The sequence below is a fragment of the Carassius auratus genome, chromosome 33 (assembly GCF_003368295.1).
Source record: "Carassius auratus strain Wakin chromosome 33, ASM336829v1, whole genome shotgun sequence".
Taxonomy (NCBI): Eukaryota; Metazoa; Chordata; class Actinopteri; order Cypriniformes; family Cyprinidae; genus Carassius; species Carassius auratus.
In genome coordinates this window covers 588,195-607,571 of record NC_039275.1, presented here as the reverse complement: position 1 = coordinate 607,571, position 19,377 = coordinate 588,195, and the positions used below count along the sequence as shown (strand labels likewise).

The 19,377-nt window shown below is 48.9% G+C and overlaps 1 protein-coding gene and 2 pseudogenes across 1 annotated transcript; all 3 read left to right on the top strand.

Annotated features, from left to right (window-relative positions):
* Positions 1–3,439: 3,439 nt before the first annotated feature.
* On the top strand, positions 3,440–5,135 carry LOC113052830 (hyphally-regulated protein-like; the record flags this gene model as incomplete). Its single annotated transcript, XM_026217279.1, has 3 exons — positions 3,440–3,673; positions 3,820–3,948; positions 4,273–5,135. Coding segments are annotated over exons 1-3 (1,074 nt in total), but the record flags the coding sequence as incomplete, so codon positions are not given.
* Positions 5,136–10,104: 4,969 nt separating this feature from the next.
* Positions 10,105–13,750, top strand: LOC113052828 (hornerin-like; annotated as a pseudogene).
* Positions 13,751–16,312: 2,562 nt separating this feature from the next.
* On the top strand, positions 16,313–19,096 carry LOC113052827 (hornerin-like; annotated as a pseudogene).
* The last annotated feature ends 281 nt before the right edge of the window (positions 19,097–19,377 follow it).

Sequence of the window (19,377 nt, the reverse complement as noted above, 5' to 3'; positions counted from 1 at the left end):
TGCAGTTCATATGGGACATATTGTATTAGCCCTGCAGTTACAGCATGAAATGGACTACTATTTAAACCTATAACATTAAGGCAACCTATTTTATCTCACAATTCTGACACTTTTTTTTCTCACAAATGCAAGTTTATATCTCTTGTTTTGCACAACTCAATTTAACTCAACGATTGCAATTGTGTCAATTCTCAGAGGGGTAAAAAGCCAAGTGTTGGATATAAATTCATGATTCTGAGTCGAGGGGAAAAGAGAGAATGATGAGTTGATTTTATCAGAAATGTGAAATATAATCTAGGAAAATTACCTTTTTAAATTTTTTTTCCATGGCTACCATATAGACCGCCATACAGCAAGCAATTTTGGCCCAGATCTGGTCCACATTTGGCCCGCGTGTGGGCCGGTTCTGGGCCGAAATTGCTTGCTGTCTGGGCTGCTACTTCAAAAAAAAAAGGCTTTGTGTTGCCCTTTAAGAAATGTAAGTTTCAAATATCAGCTTTAATTATTTTTGGTAAATATTTTAAAGTGAAAATGTGAAGTTCATATTTACTTTTTCTTTGTCTAACTCATTTGTAAAAATTATATCTTTTGTTTCTTGTGATGAAGTCACTTCCTGTTTAGTCACTTCCTGTTAGTTAAAACAATGAGACAGACATGGTGTGCTCTCTCTGATAATCCGTTGCATCCACTTAAAAGAATCATAGAGGCAATGCCGTAAATTCATTAATATGACACTAGAAAGGCAGAGGATCTCCAATTCCCCCAATGCTGCAGAGAAATATAGTGGAGCAATATCAGAAAGGAGTTTCTCAGAGAACAATTGCAAAGAATTTGAAGTTATCATCAATCAATCAATCACCTTTATTTATATAGTGCTTTAAACAAAATACATTGCGCCAAAGCACTGAACAACATTCATTTGGAAAACAGTGTCTCAATAATGCAAAATGATAGTTAAAGGCAGTTCATCATTGAATTCATTGATGTCATCTCTGTTCAGTTGAAATAGTGTCTGTGCATTTATTTGCAATCAAGTCAACGATATCGCTGTAGATGAAGTGACCCCAACTAAGCAAGCCAGAGGCGACAGCGGCAAGGAACCGAAACTCCATCGGTGACAGAATGGAGAAAAAAACCTTGGGAGAAACCAGGCTCAGTTGGGGGGCCAGTTCTCCTCTGACCAGACGAAACCAGTAGTTCAATTCCAGACTGCAGCAAAGTCAGATTGTGCAGAATAATCATTTGTTTCCTGTGGTCTTGTCCTGGTGCTCCTCTGAGACAAGGTCTTTACAGGGGATCTGTATCTGGGCTCTAGTTGTCCTGGTCTCCGCTGTCTTTCAGGGCAGTAGAGGTCCTTTCTAGGTGCTGATCCACCATCTGGTCTGGATACGTACTGGATCTGGGTGACTGCAGTGACCCTCTGATCTGGACACAGACTGGATCTGGTGGCCACGGTGACCTCGGAATAAGAGAGAAACAGACAAATATTAGCGTAGATGCCATTCTTCTAATGATGTAGAAAGTACGGTGTTATGTGAAGTGTTCCGGTTCCAGTTTACCTAATTAATGCAGCCTAAAAATCCTTTAACGGATTTGGATATTAAAAGCATATTAGTATGTTATGTGTATGCCAGGTTAAAGAGATGGGTCTTTAATCTAGATTTAAACTGCAAGAGTGTGTCTGCCTCCCGAACAATGTTAGGTAGGTTATTCCAGAGTTTAGGCGCCAAATAGGAAAAGGATCTGCCGCCCGCAGTTGATTTTGATATTCTAGGTATTATCAAATTGCCTGAGTTTTGAGAACGTAGCGGACGTAGAGGAGTATAATGTAAAAGGAGCTCATTCAAATACTGAGGTGCTAAACCATTCAGGGCTTTATAAGTAATAAGCAATATTTTAAAATCTATACGATGTTTGATGTTATCATCATCTAGAGTGCATAATATCATCCAAAGATTCAGAGAATCTGAAACAATCTCTGTGCGTAAGGGTCAAGGCCGGAAAACCAGACTGGATGCCCGTGATCTTCGGGCCCTTACACAGCACTGCATCACATACAGGAACGCTACTGTAATGGAGATCACAACATGGGCTCAGGAATACTTCCAGAAAACATTGTCGGTGAACACAATCCACCGTGCCATTCACCGTTGCCAGCTAAAACTCTATAGGTCAAAAAAGAAGCAATATCTAAACATGATCCAAAAGCGCAGTTGTTTTCTCTGGGCCAAGGCTCATTTAAAATGGACTGTGGCGAAGTGGAAAACTGTTCTGTGGTCAGACGAATCAAAATTTGAAGTTCTTTTTGGAAAAATGCGACGCGATGTCATCCGGACTAAAGAGTCATAATATTGTGTATGTTAGTTGCACTAACCTGAGTATTTCCATTTTGAAGTGTATGAAATATGTTTTAAAAGGGAATGTGCAACAGTACATTATTGGCTTAGGCCTGTAATTGACTGATTATTGAATTTATATATGAATAATAAGCCTGTGGAAATACTTAATGTTATTTTACTGTTGAAAATGTTCAATTATAGTTGATAGTTTGTGTAGTTAAATATTTTGCTAGTGCTAACAGGCAACAAAGAATCTCAAAGTAGAACTTACATTGTGGCCTTGTTTTTTCATAATTTTTTGCAAGTGGTAGATCGGATTACATTTGGACTTTGGATGTAATCTTGGGCTTGAAAAGGTTGGTGACCACTGGTCTAACTCATAGTGTAAAATAGTCTAACTGATTGTTTTTAGCTGCCCATAACTCCTGGTCTAGGATCTGTTTTCTTAGTAATAATAGCATGACGAAATCTATTTGGAAATTAATCCAGTGTATCTGCCCTTCTGTTTTGGAAAGCGTCATATGATTTTATGAAGCATTTTCACAGAGGGCAGCAAAGTAGCCAATCACAGACATGTTTGTTTACTTCTACAAAGCATTGTATTTAGGTTGGAAACCTGAGTTAAATCATGCTCATAACTTCATAAAAAATGAATTAAAAAAAAATTTCATTGTGTAGACATTTTAAGTGAGTAAAAACACATTGTGTAGACACATTGGTTAACTTTGTGAGGTTGTGATGAAAGAGTGACCTTTTTTAATACATTTAAAGGGAGCGCTCTTTCCATGCTATATACCAGTGGTTCCCAATTCTGGTCCCGGAGAACCTCCAACACTGCACATTTTAGATGTCTCCCTATTCAAATGCACCTGATTTAACTCATCAACTCATTGGTGAAAACTCCAAGACATCAAATGTGTGCATCAGATAAGAGAGACACCAAAAACGTGAATGGTTTGAATGCAGCTCACCTCATACAACCGCAATCAAACACACCTGAACAAGCTAATCAAGGCCTTCCATTTAGTTACTAGAAAGCTACTGGCAGGTGAGTTTGATCAGGGTTGGAGTTGACCTTATCTCCTTGGATCTTTAAAACCCCATTTACAGAAGTGGCTGTTACAACAACAACACATTTATTTGTTTTAGTTTTATGCGCTTTGGCTGTATTTAGCTATCTGCTTCTTCTGACACGCCAATTCAGCAATTCAATTTTCCAGCAGAGGCCATTGTGAGATTGTAGGCTGGGAGGATGACCGCTCGAATGTATTGCTCGTTTGGTGCGGTTTTATTGTGTCTGTTTGGAAACTTGAACATAACAGATGCTACTCTAGGTGAGTGATCTGTTGACTTCATTACGCAGCCTGAAGAAACCCAAAAAATAAGTGACCCTTCATCTTTGTGTGTAGGATAAGGAATGGGTAGTAGATCTTTTGAAATGCTTGATTTGAAGCAGATAAATATGTAATGTTGTATTAAGGTATTGGCGGTCTGAGGCTGAAAGACTTGCTATCCCATCGAGGATGTTCTTCTGATAGACCCTGCTCTGGAAGACAATACTGCTCTGAAAGACCTGGCTGCTCTCGATTTCAATGTGATCCTGTTTCCAGTCAGCCTGGTTCAAGTGAGTTACCGTTTATAATCGATGCTAGGGGTCCTCCAAAAAAATAAATAAAAATCTAATGCATGTGTGGGTTTTTTTTTTTTTTTTTTTTGATTAGAAAGTTACATTTTTGCCTTCTGTTACTCTTGTCTAGATTTAGGTTTGAATTTCTCCTTTTTAGGATGGTTTAAAACCCTGGATGGCTTTACAAAATACACTGGAATAATTCTTGGAATAAAATTCACTCTGTGGCATAAGTCTTTTGCTGTATATTGACATGGCATACAGTCCATGCTCATGAACTAAAGCTGACTGTCTTTGTCCATGCAGTGAAACCCGGTCAATGTCCTGACCCAAAGAACATTCCACTGTCTGCTAAAAACTGTGTCCATGATGGTCAGTGTCCTGCCACACAGAAGTGTTGCCCAACCACCAGTGGCCATGGATGCAGTGAACCAAGCCGACAGGGCCAGGGAAGCTGTCAGAACACGGGCCAGGGCGCCGGACAGGGCAAGGGAAGCGGCCAGGGCAGCGGACAGGGTGCCGGACAGGGCGCCGGTCAGGGAAGCGGACAGGGTGCCGGACAGGGCCAGGGAAGCGGACAGGGTGCAGGACAGGGTGCCGGCCAGGGAAGCGGACAGGGTGCCGGCCAGGGTGCCGGCCAGGGAAGCGGACAGGGCGCAGGACAGGGCCAGGGAACCGGACAGGGTGCTGGACAAGGCGCCGGACAGGGCCAGGGAAGCGGACAGGGCCAGGGAAGCGGACAGGGTGCAGGACAGGGCCAGGGAAGCGGACAGGGCCAGGGTGCAGGACAGGGTGCAGGACAGGGTGCAGGACAGGGCCAGGGAAGCGGACAGGGTGCAGGACAGGGCCAGGGAAGCGGACAGGGTGCTGGACAAGGCGCCGGACAGGGCCAGGGAAGCGGACAGGGCCAGGGTGCCGGCCAGGGAAGCGGACAGGGTGCAGGACAGGGCCAGGGAAGCGGACAGGGCGCCGGACAGGGCCAGGGAAGCGGACAGGGTGCTGGTCAGGGAAGCGGACAGGGTGCAGGACAGGGCCAGGGAAGCGGACAGGGTGCTGGACAAGGCGCCGGACAGGGCCAGGGAAGCGGACAGGGCCAGGGTGCCGGCCAGGGAAGCGGACAGGGCGCCGGACAGGGCCCAGGGAAGCGGACAGGGCGCCGGACAGGGCCAGGGAAGCGGACAGGGTGCTGGTCAGGGAAGCGGACAGGGTGCAGGACAGGGCCAGGGAAGCGGACAGGGTGCAGGACAGGGGACTGGTTTTGGTCAGGGAAGCGGCTATGGCCAGGGATCTGGTAGTGGACAGGGAGTTGGCCAAGGAAGCGGCTACGGCCAGGGAAGCGGCTATGGCCAGGGATCTGGTAGTGGACAGGGAGTTGGTCAGGGAAGCGGCTACGGTCAGGGAAGCGGCTATGGCCAGGGATCTGGTAGTGGACAGGGAGTTGGTCAGGGAAGTGGCTTCGGCCAGGGATCTGGTAGTGGTCAGGGAAGCGGCTACGGTCAGGGAAGCGGCTATGGCCAGGGATCTGGTAGTGGTCAGGGAAGCGGCTACGGTCAGGGAAGTGGCTACGGCCAGGGATCTGGTAGTGGTCAGGGAAGCGGCTACGGTCAGGGAAGCGGCTATGGCCAGGGATCTGGTAGTGGTCAGGGAAGCGGCTACGGTCAGGGAAGTGGCTACGGCCAGGGATCTGGTAGTGGTCAGGGAAGCGGCTACGGTCAGGGAAGTGGCTACGGCCAGGGATCTGGTAGTGGACAGGGAGTTGGTCAGGGAAGTGGCTTCGGCCAGGGATCTGGTAGTGGACAGGGAGTTGGTCAGGGAAGCGGCTACGGTCAGGGAAGCGGCTATGGCCAGGGATCTGGTAGTGGTCAGGGAAGCGGCTACGGTCAGGGAAGTGGCTACGGCCAGGGATCTGGTAGTGGACAGGGAGTTGGTCAGGGAAGTGGCTTCGGCCAGGGATCTGGTAGTGGACAGGGAGTTGGTCAGGGAAGCGGCTATGGCCAGGGATCTGGTAGTGGACAGGGAGTTGGTCAGGGAAGTGGCTTCGGCCAGGGATCTGGTAGTGGACAGGGAGTTGGTCAGGGAAGCGGTCTGTGATGTGGTCAGGGAAATTCAGTGTTATGTTCATAAGGATTTTTCCCTTTTTGCTCTAACATTTCAGAAAGACCATCTCTGCCTCCTTCCCTTAAATAAAAAGAAAATTGCTTTATTTGAAAGTTGTGGTGTTTGACTTTCTCACATAACCCAGTTCTGGCATCAGTGCTTTGTGTAAGTTCCTCTCCATGAGACCTGGATATTTGCAGTATTAGACAATTTTTGACCCAAAATATACCACATATCATTGGGGCTCAAATGGCACCAGCTGTTTTCTGCACCTTCTGCAAACAGCTTTTTTTTTTTTTTTTTTTTTTTTTTTTTTGGTCTTAAAACAAGCCTATGAATGCCTGAGGTCAGGATCTCATTAATTCTGAATTAAAACTCCCAGTGATGGAGAAGAGCATGCTTTTGTGCATCTGCATTATAAATCAGTGTCATGAGCCTTTTGCACAGGCTGAATAAAGCAAACCAGTAAAGTTCAGATGGATGATGGTTGTAATGGGGGTATAGTTGATTATGGTCGTGTGTCTGGCAAGTGTTTTATAATGGACACTCCCTGAAGAAGTGTGCTATGATAGGAGTTGGCTGCAGTCAGTGGTGTTTATATACATATGAGCAATAACACTAGCTCTGACAGAGTACTGGTCACTGTTGATGACAAGCTGCCTTCAGATCAGCATGTTCGACAAATTAGGGTTTTTTATTTTTGCGCTCTGTTTAATAATTTGCAATGGCTCGGTGTATAAAAAGTCAGGTTAAGGTGACTGGTATAGTGGTCTGTTTGCGTCTCTGTGTGGTCTTGTTTGGTATTGCAGCTTGATTTGTAGTTATTTCTATACTGTCCATAGTTTGAATGTCAGAATCAGAATGCAAATATTTTTTTAATAGAATACTGTTGTCAAAGATGCCATTAGAAGCTAATGAATTTGATTTAAACAATCGTCCTACATACTGTAATATTCACATGCAGTTCATAGGGGACATATTGTATTAGCCCTGCAGTTACAGCATGAAATGGACTACTATTTAAACCTATAACATTAAGGCAACCTATTTTATCTCACAATTCTGACACTTTTTTTTCTCACAAATGCAAGTTTATATCTCTTGTTTTGCACAACTCAATTTAACTCAACGATTGCAATTGTGTCAATTCTCAGAGGGGTAAAAAGCCAAGTGTTGGATATAAATTCAAGATTCTGAGTCGAGGGGAAAAGAGAGAATGATGAGTTGATTTTATCAGAAATGTGAAATATAATCTAGGAAAATTACCTTTTTAAATTTTTTTTCCATGGCTACCATATAGACCGCCATACAGCAAGCAATTTTGGCCCAGATCTGTTCCACATTTGGCCTGCGTGTGGGCCGGTTCTGGGCCGAAATTGCTTGCTGTCTGGGCTGCTACTTCAAAAAAAAAGGCTTTGTGTTGCCCTTTAAGAAATGTAAGTTTCAAATATCAGCTTTAATTATTTTTGGTAAATATTTTAAAGTGAAAATGTGAAGTTCATATTTACTTTTCTTTGTCTAACTCATTTGTAAAAATTATATCTTTTGTTTCTTGTGATGAAGTCACTTCCTGTTTAGTCACTTCCTGTTAGTTAAAACAATGAGACAGACATGGGCTGTGTCCAAATTCAGGGTCTGCATCCTCCTTAGGATCCTTCCTACCCGGTTGAAGGAGGATGGGTCCTCCGACGAACGCAAAAACCGGAAGTCGGTGTTTGTGAATTTGGACAGCCTACCCTTCTTTCAGTTCCCTCCCTTAACCGTTGCTCATATTCCGTCGCCTAGCAACCGTGACAGCGCCAAGCAAGACGCGGGTGAAGAGCTCATCGTACTCTCCCCAGAGCTTTATAAACACTTCTGTCTGCTCTTTCGTCCTTAGAAGCGTTAAAAACAGCTTCAATCACTAACAAATAAGCTGTGTGTAAGGGGATATTCACACAGGCAGTAAGGAAGAAGCTAATTTACGAAAGTAAACTTTTTTTTTTTTTACATATACACGTACAAATGTAAAAAAAAAAAAAAAAAAGCTTAACGCTAAAACAAAATGCCTAACTAGAAAACCACTGAAAATATATATTTTTGAAAAGCCAGTTTTTAAAAAAACATCGAAAATAATACTCCTCCCCCACTCCGCTACAGCTCGCTTCGTCCTGCCGAAAAGAATCATGGGATAGGTAGGACGTGAAAGGATCCACCACACCCATCCTTCCAATTCGGGGAAAAGGAGGACGCATTTGTGGGCCGCATTTGAAGGATCCTACGAATTTGGACAGCCTTCGTCGCGGCGCTGTGACGTAACATCCTTCAAATGCGTCCTCCGAAGGATGTAGACCCTGAATTTGGACACAGCTCAGGTGTGCTCTCTCTGATAATCCGTTGCATCCACTTAAAAGAATCTTAGAGGCAATGCCGTAAATTCATTAATATGACACTAGAAAGGCAGAGGATCACCAATTCCCCCAATGCTGCAGAGAAATATAGTGGAGCAATATCAGAAAGGAGTTTCTCAGAGAAAAATTGCAAAGAATTTGAAGTTATCATCATCTAGAGTGCATAATATCATCCAAAGATTCAGAGAATCTGAAACAATCTCTGTGCATAAGGGTCAAGGCCGGAAAACCAGACTGGATGCCCGTGATCTTCGGGCCCTTACACAGCACTGCATCACATACAGGAACGCTACTGTAATGGAGATCACAACATGGGCTCAGGAATACTTCCAGAAAACATTGTCGGTGAACACAATCCACCGTGCCATTCACCGTTGCCAGCTAAAACTCTATAGGTCAAAAAAGAAGCAATATCTAAACATGATCCAAAAGCGCAGGTGTTTTCTCTGGGCCAAGGCTCATTTAAAATGGACTGTGGCGAAGTGGAAAGCTGTTCTGTGGTCAGACGAATCAAAATTTGAAGTTCTTTTTGGAAAAATGCGACGCGATGTCATCCGGACTAAAGAGTCATAATATTGTGTATGTTAGTTGCACTAACCTGAGTATTTCCATTTTGAAGTGTTTGAAATATGTTTTAAAAGGGAATGTGCAACAGTACATTATTGGCTTAGGCCTGTAATTGACTGATTATTGAATTTATATATGAATAATAAGCCTGTGGAAATACTTAATGTTATTTTACTGTTGAAAATGTTGAATTATAGTTGATAGTTTGTGTAGTTAAATATTTTGCTAGTGCTAACAGGCAACAAAGAATCTCAAAGTAGAACTTACATTGTGGCCTTGTTTTTTCATAATTTTTTGCAAGTGGTAGATCGGATTACATTTGGACTTTGGATGTAATCTTGGGCTTGAAAAGGTTGGTGACCACTGGTCTAACTCATAGTGTAAAATAGTCTAACTGATTGTTTTTAGCTGCCCATAACTCCTGGTCTAGGATCTGTTTTCTTAGTAATAATAGCATGACGAAATCTATTTGGAAATTAATCCAGTGTATCTGCCCTTCTGTTTTGGAAAGCGTCATATGATTTTATGAAGCATTTTCACAGAGGGCAGCAAAGTAGCCAATCACAGACATGTTTGTTTACTTCTACAAAGCATTGTATTTAGGTTGGAAACCTGAGTTAAATCATGCTCATAACTTCATAAAAAATGAATTAAAAAAAAACTTTCATTGTGTAGACATTTTAAGTGAGTAAAAACACATTGTGTAGACACATTGGTTAACTTTGTGAGGTTGTGATGAAAGAGTGACCTTTTTTAATACATTTAAAGGGAGCGCTCTTTCCATGCTATATACCAGTGGTTCCCAATTCTGGTCCCGGAGAACCTCCAACACTGCACATTTTAGATGTCTCCCTATTCAAATGCACCTGATTTAACTCATCAACTCATTGGTGAAAACTCCAAGACCTCAAATGTGTGCATCAGATAAGAGAGACACCAAAAACGTGAATGGTTTGAATGCAGCTCACCTCATACAACCGCAATCAAACACACCTGAACAAGCTAATCAAGGCCTTCCATTTAGTTACTAGAAAGCTACTGGCAGGTGAGTTTGATCAGGGTTGGAGTTGACCTTATCTCCTTGGATCTTTAAAACCCCATTTACAGAAGTGGCTGTTACAACAACAACACATTTATTTGTTTTAGTTTTATGCGCTTTGGCTGTATTTAGCTATCTGCTTCTTCTGACACGCCAATTCAGCAATTCAATTTTCCAGCAGAGGCCATTGTGAGATTGTAGGCTGGGAGGATGACCGCTCGAATGTATTGCTCGTTTGGTGCGGTTGTATTGTGTCTGTTTGGAAACTTGAACATAACAGATGCTACTCTAGGTGAGTGATCTGTTGACTTCATTACGCAGCCTGAAGAAACCCAAAAAATAAGTGACCCTTCATCTTTGTGTGTAGGATAAGGAATGGGTAGTAGATCTTTTGAAATGCTTGATTTGAAGCAGATAAATATGTAATGTTGTATTAAGGTATTGGCGGTCTGAGGCTGAAAGACTTGCTATCCCATCGAGGATGTTCTTCTGATAGACCCTGCTCTGGAAGACAATACTGCTCTGAAAGACCTGGCTGCTCTCGATTTCAATGTGATCCTGTTTCCAGTCAGCCTGGTTCAAGTGAGTTACCGTTTATAATCGATGCTAGGGGTCCTCCAAAAAAATAAATAAAAATCTAATGCATGTGTGGGTTTTTTTTTTTTTTTTTGATTAGAAAGTTACATTTTTGCCTTCTGTTACTCTTGTCTAGATTTAGGTTTGAATTTCTCCTTTTTAGGATGGTTTAAAACCCTGGATGGCTTTACAAAATACACTGGAATAATTCTTGGAATAAAATTCACTCTGTGGCATAAGTCTTTTGCTGTATATTGACATGGCATACAGTCCATGCTCATGAACTAAAGCTGACTGTCTTTGTCCATGCAGTGAAACCCGGTCAATGTCCTGACCCAAAGAACATTCCACTGTCTGCTAAAAACTGTGTCCATGATGGTCAGTGTCCTGCCACACAGAAGTGTTGCCCAACCACCAGTGGCCATGGATGCAGTGAACCAAGCCGACAGGGCCAGGGAAGCTGTCAGAACACGGGCCAGGGCGCCGGACAGGGCAAGGGAAGCGGCCAGGGCAGCGGACAGGGTGCCGGACAGGGCGCCGGTCAGGGAAGCGGACAGGGTGCCGGACAGGGCGCCGGTCAGGGAAGCGGACAGGGTGCCGGACAGGGCGCCGGTCAGGGAAGCGGACAGGGTGCCGGACAGGGCGCCGGACAGGGAAGCGGACAGGGCGCCGGACAGGGAAGCGGACAGGGTGCCGGACAGGGCGCCGGTCAGGGAAGCGGACAGGGTGCAGGACAGGGCCAGGGAAGAGGACAGGGTGCCGGACAGGGCGCCGGTCAGGGAAGCGGACAGGGTGCCGGACAGGGCCAGGGAAGAGGACAGGGTGCCGGACAGGGCGCCGGTCAGGGAAGCGGACAGGGTGCCGGACAGGGCCAGGGAAGCGGACAGGGTGCTGGACAAGGCGCCGGACAGGGCCAGGGAAGCGGACAGGGCCAGGGAAGCGGACAGGGCCAGGGAAGCGGACAGGGCCAGGGAAGCGGACAGGGCCAGGGAAGCGGACAGGGCCAGGGAAGCGGACAGGGTGCTGGACAGGGCGCCGGACAGGGCCAGGGAAGCGGACAGGGCCAGGGAAGCGGACAGGGCCAGGGTGCCGGCCAGGGAAGCGGCCAGGGTGCAGGACAGGGCCAGGGAAGCGGCCAGGGCGCCGGACAGGGCCAGGGAAGCGGCCAGGGCGCCGGACAGGGCCAGGGAAGCGGACAGGGCCAGGGCGCCGGACAGGGCCAGGGAAGCGGCCAGGGCGCCGGACAGGGCCAGGGAAGCGGCCAGGGCGCCGGACAGGGCCAGGGAAGCGGCCAGGGCGCCGGACAGGGCCAGGGAAGCGGCCAGGGCGCCGGACAGGGCCAGGGAAGCGGCCAGGGCGCCGGACAGGGCCAGGGAAGCGGCCAGGGCGCCGGACAGGGCCAGGGAAGCGGACAGGGTGCCGGACAGGGCCAGGGAAGCGGACAGGGTGCAGGACAGGGCCAGGGAAGCGGACAGGGTGCTGGACAAGGCGCCGGACAGGGCCAGGGAAGCGGACAGGGCCAGGGTGCCGGCCTGGGAAGCGGACAGGGTGCAGGACAGGGCCAGGGAAGCGGACAGGGTGCAGGACAGGGACAGGGAAGCGGACAGGGTGCAGGACAGGGCCAGGGAAGCGGACAGGGTGCTGGACAGGGTGCAGGACAGGGCCAGGGAAGCGGACAGGGTGCTGGACAGGGTGCAGGACAGGGCCAGGGAAGCGGACAGGGTGCTGGACAGGGCGCCGGACAGGGCCAGGGAAGCGGACAGGGCCAGGGTGCAGGACAGGGCCAGGGAAGCGGACAGGGTGCAGGACAGGGCCAGGGAAGCGGACAGGGTGCTGGACAAGGCGCCGGACAGGGCCAGGGAAGCGGACAGGGCCAGGGTGCAGGACAGGGCCAGGGAAGCGGACAGGGTGCAGGACGGGGCCAGGGAAGCGGACAGGGTGCAGGACGGGGCCAGGGAAGCGGACAGGGTGCAGGACAGGGCCAGGGAAGCGGACAGGGTGCTGGACAGGGCGCCGGACAGGGCCAGGGAAGCGGACAGGGCCAGGGTGCCGGCCTGGGAAGCGGCCAGGGTGCAGGACAGGGCCAGGGAAGCGGACAGGGCGCCGGACAGGGCCAGGGAAGCGGACAGGGTGCAGGACAGGGCCAGGGAAGCGGACAGGGTGCAGGACAGGGTGCAGGACAGGGCCAGGGAAGCGGACAGGGTGCAGGACAGGGTGCAGGACAGGGCCAGGGAAGCGGACAGGGCCAGGGTGCCGGCCAGGGAAGCGGACAGGGGACTGGTTTTGGTCAGGGAAGCGGCTATGGCCAGGGATCTGGTAGTGGACAGGGAGTTGGCCAAGGAAGCGGCTACGGCCAGGGAAGCGGCTATGGCCAGGGATCTGGTAGTGGACAGGGAGTTGGTCAGGGAAGCGGCTACGGTCAGGGAAGCGGCTATGGCCAGGGATCTGGTAGTGGACAGGGAGTTGGTCAGGGAAGTGGCTTCGGCCAGGGATCTGGTAGTGGTCAGGGAAGCGGCTACGGTCAGGGAAGCGGCTACGGCCAGGGATCTGGTAGTGGTCAGGGAAGCGGCTACGGTCAGGGAAGTGGCTACGGCCAGGGATCTGGTAGTGGTCAGGGAAGCGGCTACGGTCAGGGAAGCGGCTACGGCCAGGGATCTGGTAGTGGTCAGGGAAGCGGCTACGGTCAGGGAAGTGGCTACGGCCAGGGATCTGGTAGTGGACAGGGAAGCGGCTACGGTCAGGGAAGTGGCTACGGCCAGGGATCTGGTAGTGGACAGGGAGTTGGTCAGGGAAGCGGCTATGGCCAGGGATCTGGTAGTGGACAGGGAGTTGGTCAGGGAAGTGGCTTCGGCCAGGGATCTGGTAGTGGACAGGGAGTTGGTCAGGGAAGTGGCTTCGGCCAGGGATCTGGTAGTGGACAGGGAGTTGGTCAGGGAAGCGGCTATGGCCAGGGATCTGGTAGTGGACAGGGAGTTGGTCAGGGAAGCGGTCTGTGATGTGGTCAGGGAAATTCAGTGCTATGTTCATAAGGATTTTTCCCTTTTTGCTCTAACATTTCAGAAAGACCATCTCTGCCTCCTTCCCTTAAATAAAAAGAAAATTGCTTTATTTGAAAGTTGTGGTGTTTGACTTTCTCACATAACCCAGTTCTGGCGTCAGTGCTTTGTGTAAGTTCCTCTCCATGAGACCTGGATATTTGCAGTATTAGACAATTTTTGAGACCAAATATACCACATGTCATGGGGGCTCAAATGGCACCAGCTGTTTTCTGCACCTTCTGCAAACTTTTTTTTTTTTTTTTTTTTGTCTTAAAACAAGCCTATGAATGCCTGAGGTCAGGATCTCATTAATTCTGAATTAAAACTCCCAGTGATGGAGAAGAGCATGCTTTTGTGCATCTGCATTATAAATCAGTGTCATGAGCCTTTTGCACAGGCTGAATAAAGCAAACCAGTAAAGTTCAGATGGATGATGGTTGTAATGGGGGTATAGTTGATTATGGTCGTGTGTCTGGCAAGTGTTTTATAATGGACACTCCCTGAAGAAGTGTGCTATTATAGGAGTTGGCTGCAGTCAGTGGTGTTTATATACATATGAGCAATAACACTAGCTCTGACAGAGTACTGGTCACTGTTGATGACAAGCTGCCTTCAGATCAGCATGTTCGACAAATTAGGGTTTTTTATTTTTGCGCTCTGTTTAATAATTTGAATAACTAGAAAACCACTGAAAATATATATTTTTGAAAAGCCAGTTTTTAAAAAACATCGAAAATAATACTCCTCCCCACTCCGCTACAGCTCGCTTCGTCCTGCCGAAAAGAATCATGGGATAGGTAGGACGTGAAAGGATCCACCACACCCATCCTTCCAATTCGGGGAAAAGGAGGACGCATTTGTGGGCCGCATTTGAAGGATCCTACGAATTTGGACAGCCTTCGTCGCGGCGCTGTGACGTAACATCCTTCAAATGCGTCCTCTGAAGGATGTAGACCCTGAATTTGGACACAGCTCAGGTGTGCTCTCTCTGATAATCCGTTGCATACACTTAAAAGAATCATAGAGGCAATGCCGTAAATTCATTAATATGACACTAGAAAGGCAGAGGATCACCAATTCCCCCAATGCTGCAGAGAAATATAGTGGAGCAATATCAGAAAGGAGTTTCTCAGAGAAAATTGCAAAGAATTTGAAGTTATCATCATCTAGAGTGCATAATATCATCCAAAGATTCAGAGAATCTGAAACAATCTCTGTGCGTAAGGGTCAAGGCCGGAAAACCAGACTGGATGCCCGTGATCTTCGGGCCCTTACACAGCACTGCATCACATACAGGAACGCTACTGTAATGGAGATCACAACATGGGCTCAGGAATACTTCCAGAAAACATTGTCGGTGAACACAATCCACCGTGCCATTCACCGTTGCCAGCTAAAACTCTATAGGTCAAAAAAGAAGCAATATCTAAACATGATCCAAAAGCGCAGTTGTTTTCTCTGGGCCAAGGCTCATTTAAAATGGACTGTGGCAAGTGGAAAACTGTTCTGTGGTCAGACGAATCAAAATTTGAAGTTCTTTTTGGAAAAATGCGACGCGATGTCATCCGGACTAAAGAGTCATAATATTGTGTATGTTAGTTGCACTAACCTGAGTATTTCCATTTTAAAGTGTATGAAATATGTTTTAAAAGGGAATGTGCAACAGTACATTATTGGCTTAGGCCTGTAATGGACTGATTATTGAATTTATATATGAATAATAAGCCTGTGGAAATACTTAATGTTATTTTACTGTTGAAAATGTTCAATTATAGTTGATAGTTTGTGTAGTTAAATATTTTGCTAGTGCTAACAGGCAACAAAGAATCTCAAAGTAGAACTTACATTGTGGCCTTGTTTTTTCATAATTTTTTGCAAGTGGTAGATCGGATTACATTTGGACTTTGGATGTAATCTTGGGCTTGAAAAGGTTGGTGACCACTGGTCTAACTCATAGTGTAAAATAGTCTAACTGATTGTTTTTAGCTGCCCATAACTCCTGGTCTAGGATCTGTTTTCTTAGTAATAATAGCATGACGAAATCTATTTGGAAATTAATCCAGTGTATCTGCCCTTCTGTTTTGGAAAGCGTCATATGATTTTATGAAGCATTTTCACAGAGGGCAGCAAAGTAGCCAATCACAGACATGTTTGTTTACTTCTACAAAGCATTGTATTTAGGTTGGAAACCTGAGTTAAATCATGCTCATAACTTCATAAAAAATGAATTAAAAAGAACTTTCAATGTGTAGACATTTTAAGTGAGTAAAAACACATTGTGTAGACACATTGGTTAACTTTGTGAGGTTGTGATGAAAGAGTGACCTTTTTTAATACATTTAAAGGGAGGGCTCTTTCCATGCTATATACCAGTGGTTCCCAATTCTGGTCCCGGAGAACCTCCAACACTGCACATTTTAGATGTCTCTCTATTCAAATGCACCTGATTTAACTCATCAACTCATTGGTGAAAACTCCAAGACATCAAATGTGTGCATCAGATAAGAGAGACACCAAAAACGTGAATGGTTTGAATGCAGCTCACCTCATACAACCGCAATCAAACACACCTGAACAAGCTAATCAAGGCCTTCCATTCAGTTACTAGAAAGCTACTGGCAGGTGAGTTTGATCAGGGTTGGAGTTGACCTTATCTCCTTGGATCTTTAAAACCCCATTTACAGAAGTGGCTGTTACAACAACAACACATTTATTTGTTTTAGTTTTATGCCCTTTGGCTGTATTTAGCTATCTGCTTCTTCTGACACGCCAATTCAGCAATTCAATTTTCCAGCAGAGGCCATTGTGAGATTGTAGGCTGGGAGGATGACCGCTCGAATGTATTGCTCGTTTGGTGCGGTTTTATTGTGTCTGTTTGGAAACTTGAACATAACAGATGCTACTCTAGGTGAGTGATCTGTTGACTTCATTACGCAGCCTGAAGAAACCCAAAAAATAAGTGACCCTTCTTGTGTGTAGGATAAGGAATGGGTAGTAGATCTTTTGAAATGCTTGATTTGAAGCAGATAAATATGTAATGTTGTATTAAGGTATTGGCGGTCTGAGGCTGAAAGACTTGCTATCCCATCGAGGATGTTCTTCTGATAGACCCTGCTCTGGAAGACAATACTGCTCTGAAAGACCTGGCTGCTCTCGATTTCAATGTGATCCTGTTTCCAGTCAGCCTGGTTCAAGTGAGTTACCGTTTATAATCGATGCTAGGGGTCCTCCAAAAAAATAAATAAAAATCTAATGCATGTGTGGGTTTTTTTTTTTTTTTTTTGATTAGAAAGTTACATTTTTGCCTTCTGTTACTCTTGTCTAGATTTAGGTTTGAATTTCTCCTTTTTAGGATGGTTTAAAACCCTGGATGGCTTTACAAAATACACTGGAATAATTCTTGGAATAAAATTCACTCTGTGGCATAAGTCTTTTGCTGTATATTGACATGGCATACAGTCCATGCTCATGAACTAAAGCTGACTGTCTTTGTCCATGCAGTGAAACCCGGTCAATGTCCTGACCCAAAGAACATTCCACTGTCTGCTAAAAACTGTGTCCATGATGGTCAGTGTCCTGCCACACAGAAGTGTTGCCCAACCACCAGTGGCCATGGATGCAGTGAACCAAGCCGACAGGGCCAGGGAAGCTGTCAGAACACGGGCCAGGGCGCCGGACAGGGCAAGGGAAGCGGCCAGGGCAGCGGACAGGGTGCCGGACAGGGCGCCGGTCAGGGAAGCGGACAGGGTGCCGGACAGGGCCAGGGAAGCGGACAGGGTGCAGGACAGGGTGCCGGCCAGGGTGCCGGCCAGGGTGCCGGCCAGGGTGCCGGCCAGGGAAGCGGACAGGGTGCAGGACAGGGCGCCGGACAGGGCCAGGGAAGCGGACAGGGTGCCGGTCAGGGAAGCGGACAGGGCGCCGGACAGGGCGCCGGTCAGGGAAGCGGACAGGGCGCCGGACAGGGCGCCGGTCAGGGAAGCGGACAGGGCGCAGGACAGGGCGCCGGACAGGGCCAGGGAAGCGGACAGGGTGCAGGACAGGGCGCCGGACAGGGCCAGGGAAGCGGACAGGGCCAGGGTGCCGGCCAGGGAAGCGGACAGGGTGCAGGACAGGGTGCAGGACAGGGTGCAGGACAGGGCCAGGGAAGCGGACAGGGTGCAGGACAGGGCCAGGGAAGCGGACAGGGTGCTGGACAAGGCGCCGGACAGGGCCAGGGAAGCGGACAGGGCCAGGGTGCCGGCCAGGGAAGCGGACAGGGTGCAGGACAGGGCCAGGGCGCCGGACAGGGCCAGGGAAGCGGACAGGGCGCCGGTCAGGGAAGCGGACAGGGTGCAGGACAGGGCCAGGGAAGCGGACAGGGTGCAGGACAGGGCGCCGGTCAGGGAAGCGGACAGGGTGCAGGACAGGGCCAGGGAAGCGGACAGGGTGCCGGACAGGGCGCCGGTCAGGGAAGCGGACAGGGTGCCGGACAGGGCGCCGGTCAGGGAAGCGGACAGGGTGCAGGACAGGGCCAGGGAAGCGGACAGGGTGCCGGACAGGGCGCCGGTCAGGGAAGCGGACAGGGTGCAGGACAGGGCCAGGGAAGCGGACCGGGTGCAGGACAGGGCCAGGGAAGCGGACAGGGTGCTGGACAAGGCGCCGGACAGGGCCAGGGTGCCGGACAGGGCCAGGGTGCCGGACAGGGCCAGGGAAGCGGACAGGGCCAGGGAAGCGGACAGGGCGCCGGACAGGGCCAGGGAAGCGGACAGGGCGCCGGACAGGGCCAGGGAAGCGGACAGGGCGCCGGACAGGGCCAGGGAAGCGGACAGGGCGCCGGACAGGGCCAGGGAAGCGGACAGGGCGCCGGACAGGGCCAGGGAAGCGGACAGGGTGCAGGACAGGGAAGCGGACAGGGCCAGGGAAGCGGACAGGGCCAGGGTGCCGGCCAGGGAAGCGGCCAGGGTGCAGGACAGGGCCAGGGAAGCGGACAGGGCGCCGGACAGGGCCAGGGAAGCGGACAGGGTGCAGGACAGGGCCAGGGAAGCGGACAGGGTGCTGGACAGGGCCAGGGAAGCGGACAGGGTGCAGGACAGGGTGCAGGACAGGGCAAGGGAAGCGGACAGGGTGCTGGACAGGGCACCGGACAGGGCCAGGGAAGCGGACAGGGCCAGGGTGCCGGCCAGGGAAGCGGACAGGGGACTGGTTTTGGTCAGGGAAGCGGCTATGGCCAGGGATCTGGTAGTGGACAGGGAGTTGGTCAGGGAAGCGGCTACGGTCAGGGAAGCGGCTATGGCCAGGGATCTGGTAGTGGACAGGGAGTTGGTCAGGGAAGCGGCTACGGTCAGGGAAGCGGCTATGGCCAGGGATCTGGTAGTGGACAGGGAGTTGGTCAGGGAAGTGGCTTCGGCCAGGGATCTGGTAGTGGTCAGGGAAGCGGCTACGGTCAGGGAAGCGGCTACGGCCAGGGATCTGGTAGTGGTCAGGGAAGTGGCTACGGTCAGGGAAGTGGCTACGGCCAGGGATCTGGTAGTGGTCAGGGAAGCGGCTACGGTCAGGGAAGCGGCTACGGCCAGGGATCTGGTAGTGGTCAGGGAAGCGGCTACGGTCAGGGAAGTGGCTATGGCCAGGGATCTGGTAGTGGACAGGGAGTTGGTCAGGGAAGCGGCTACGGTCAGGGAAGCGGCTATGGCCAGGGATCTGGTAGTGGACAGGGAGTTGGTCAGGG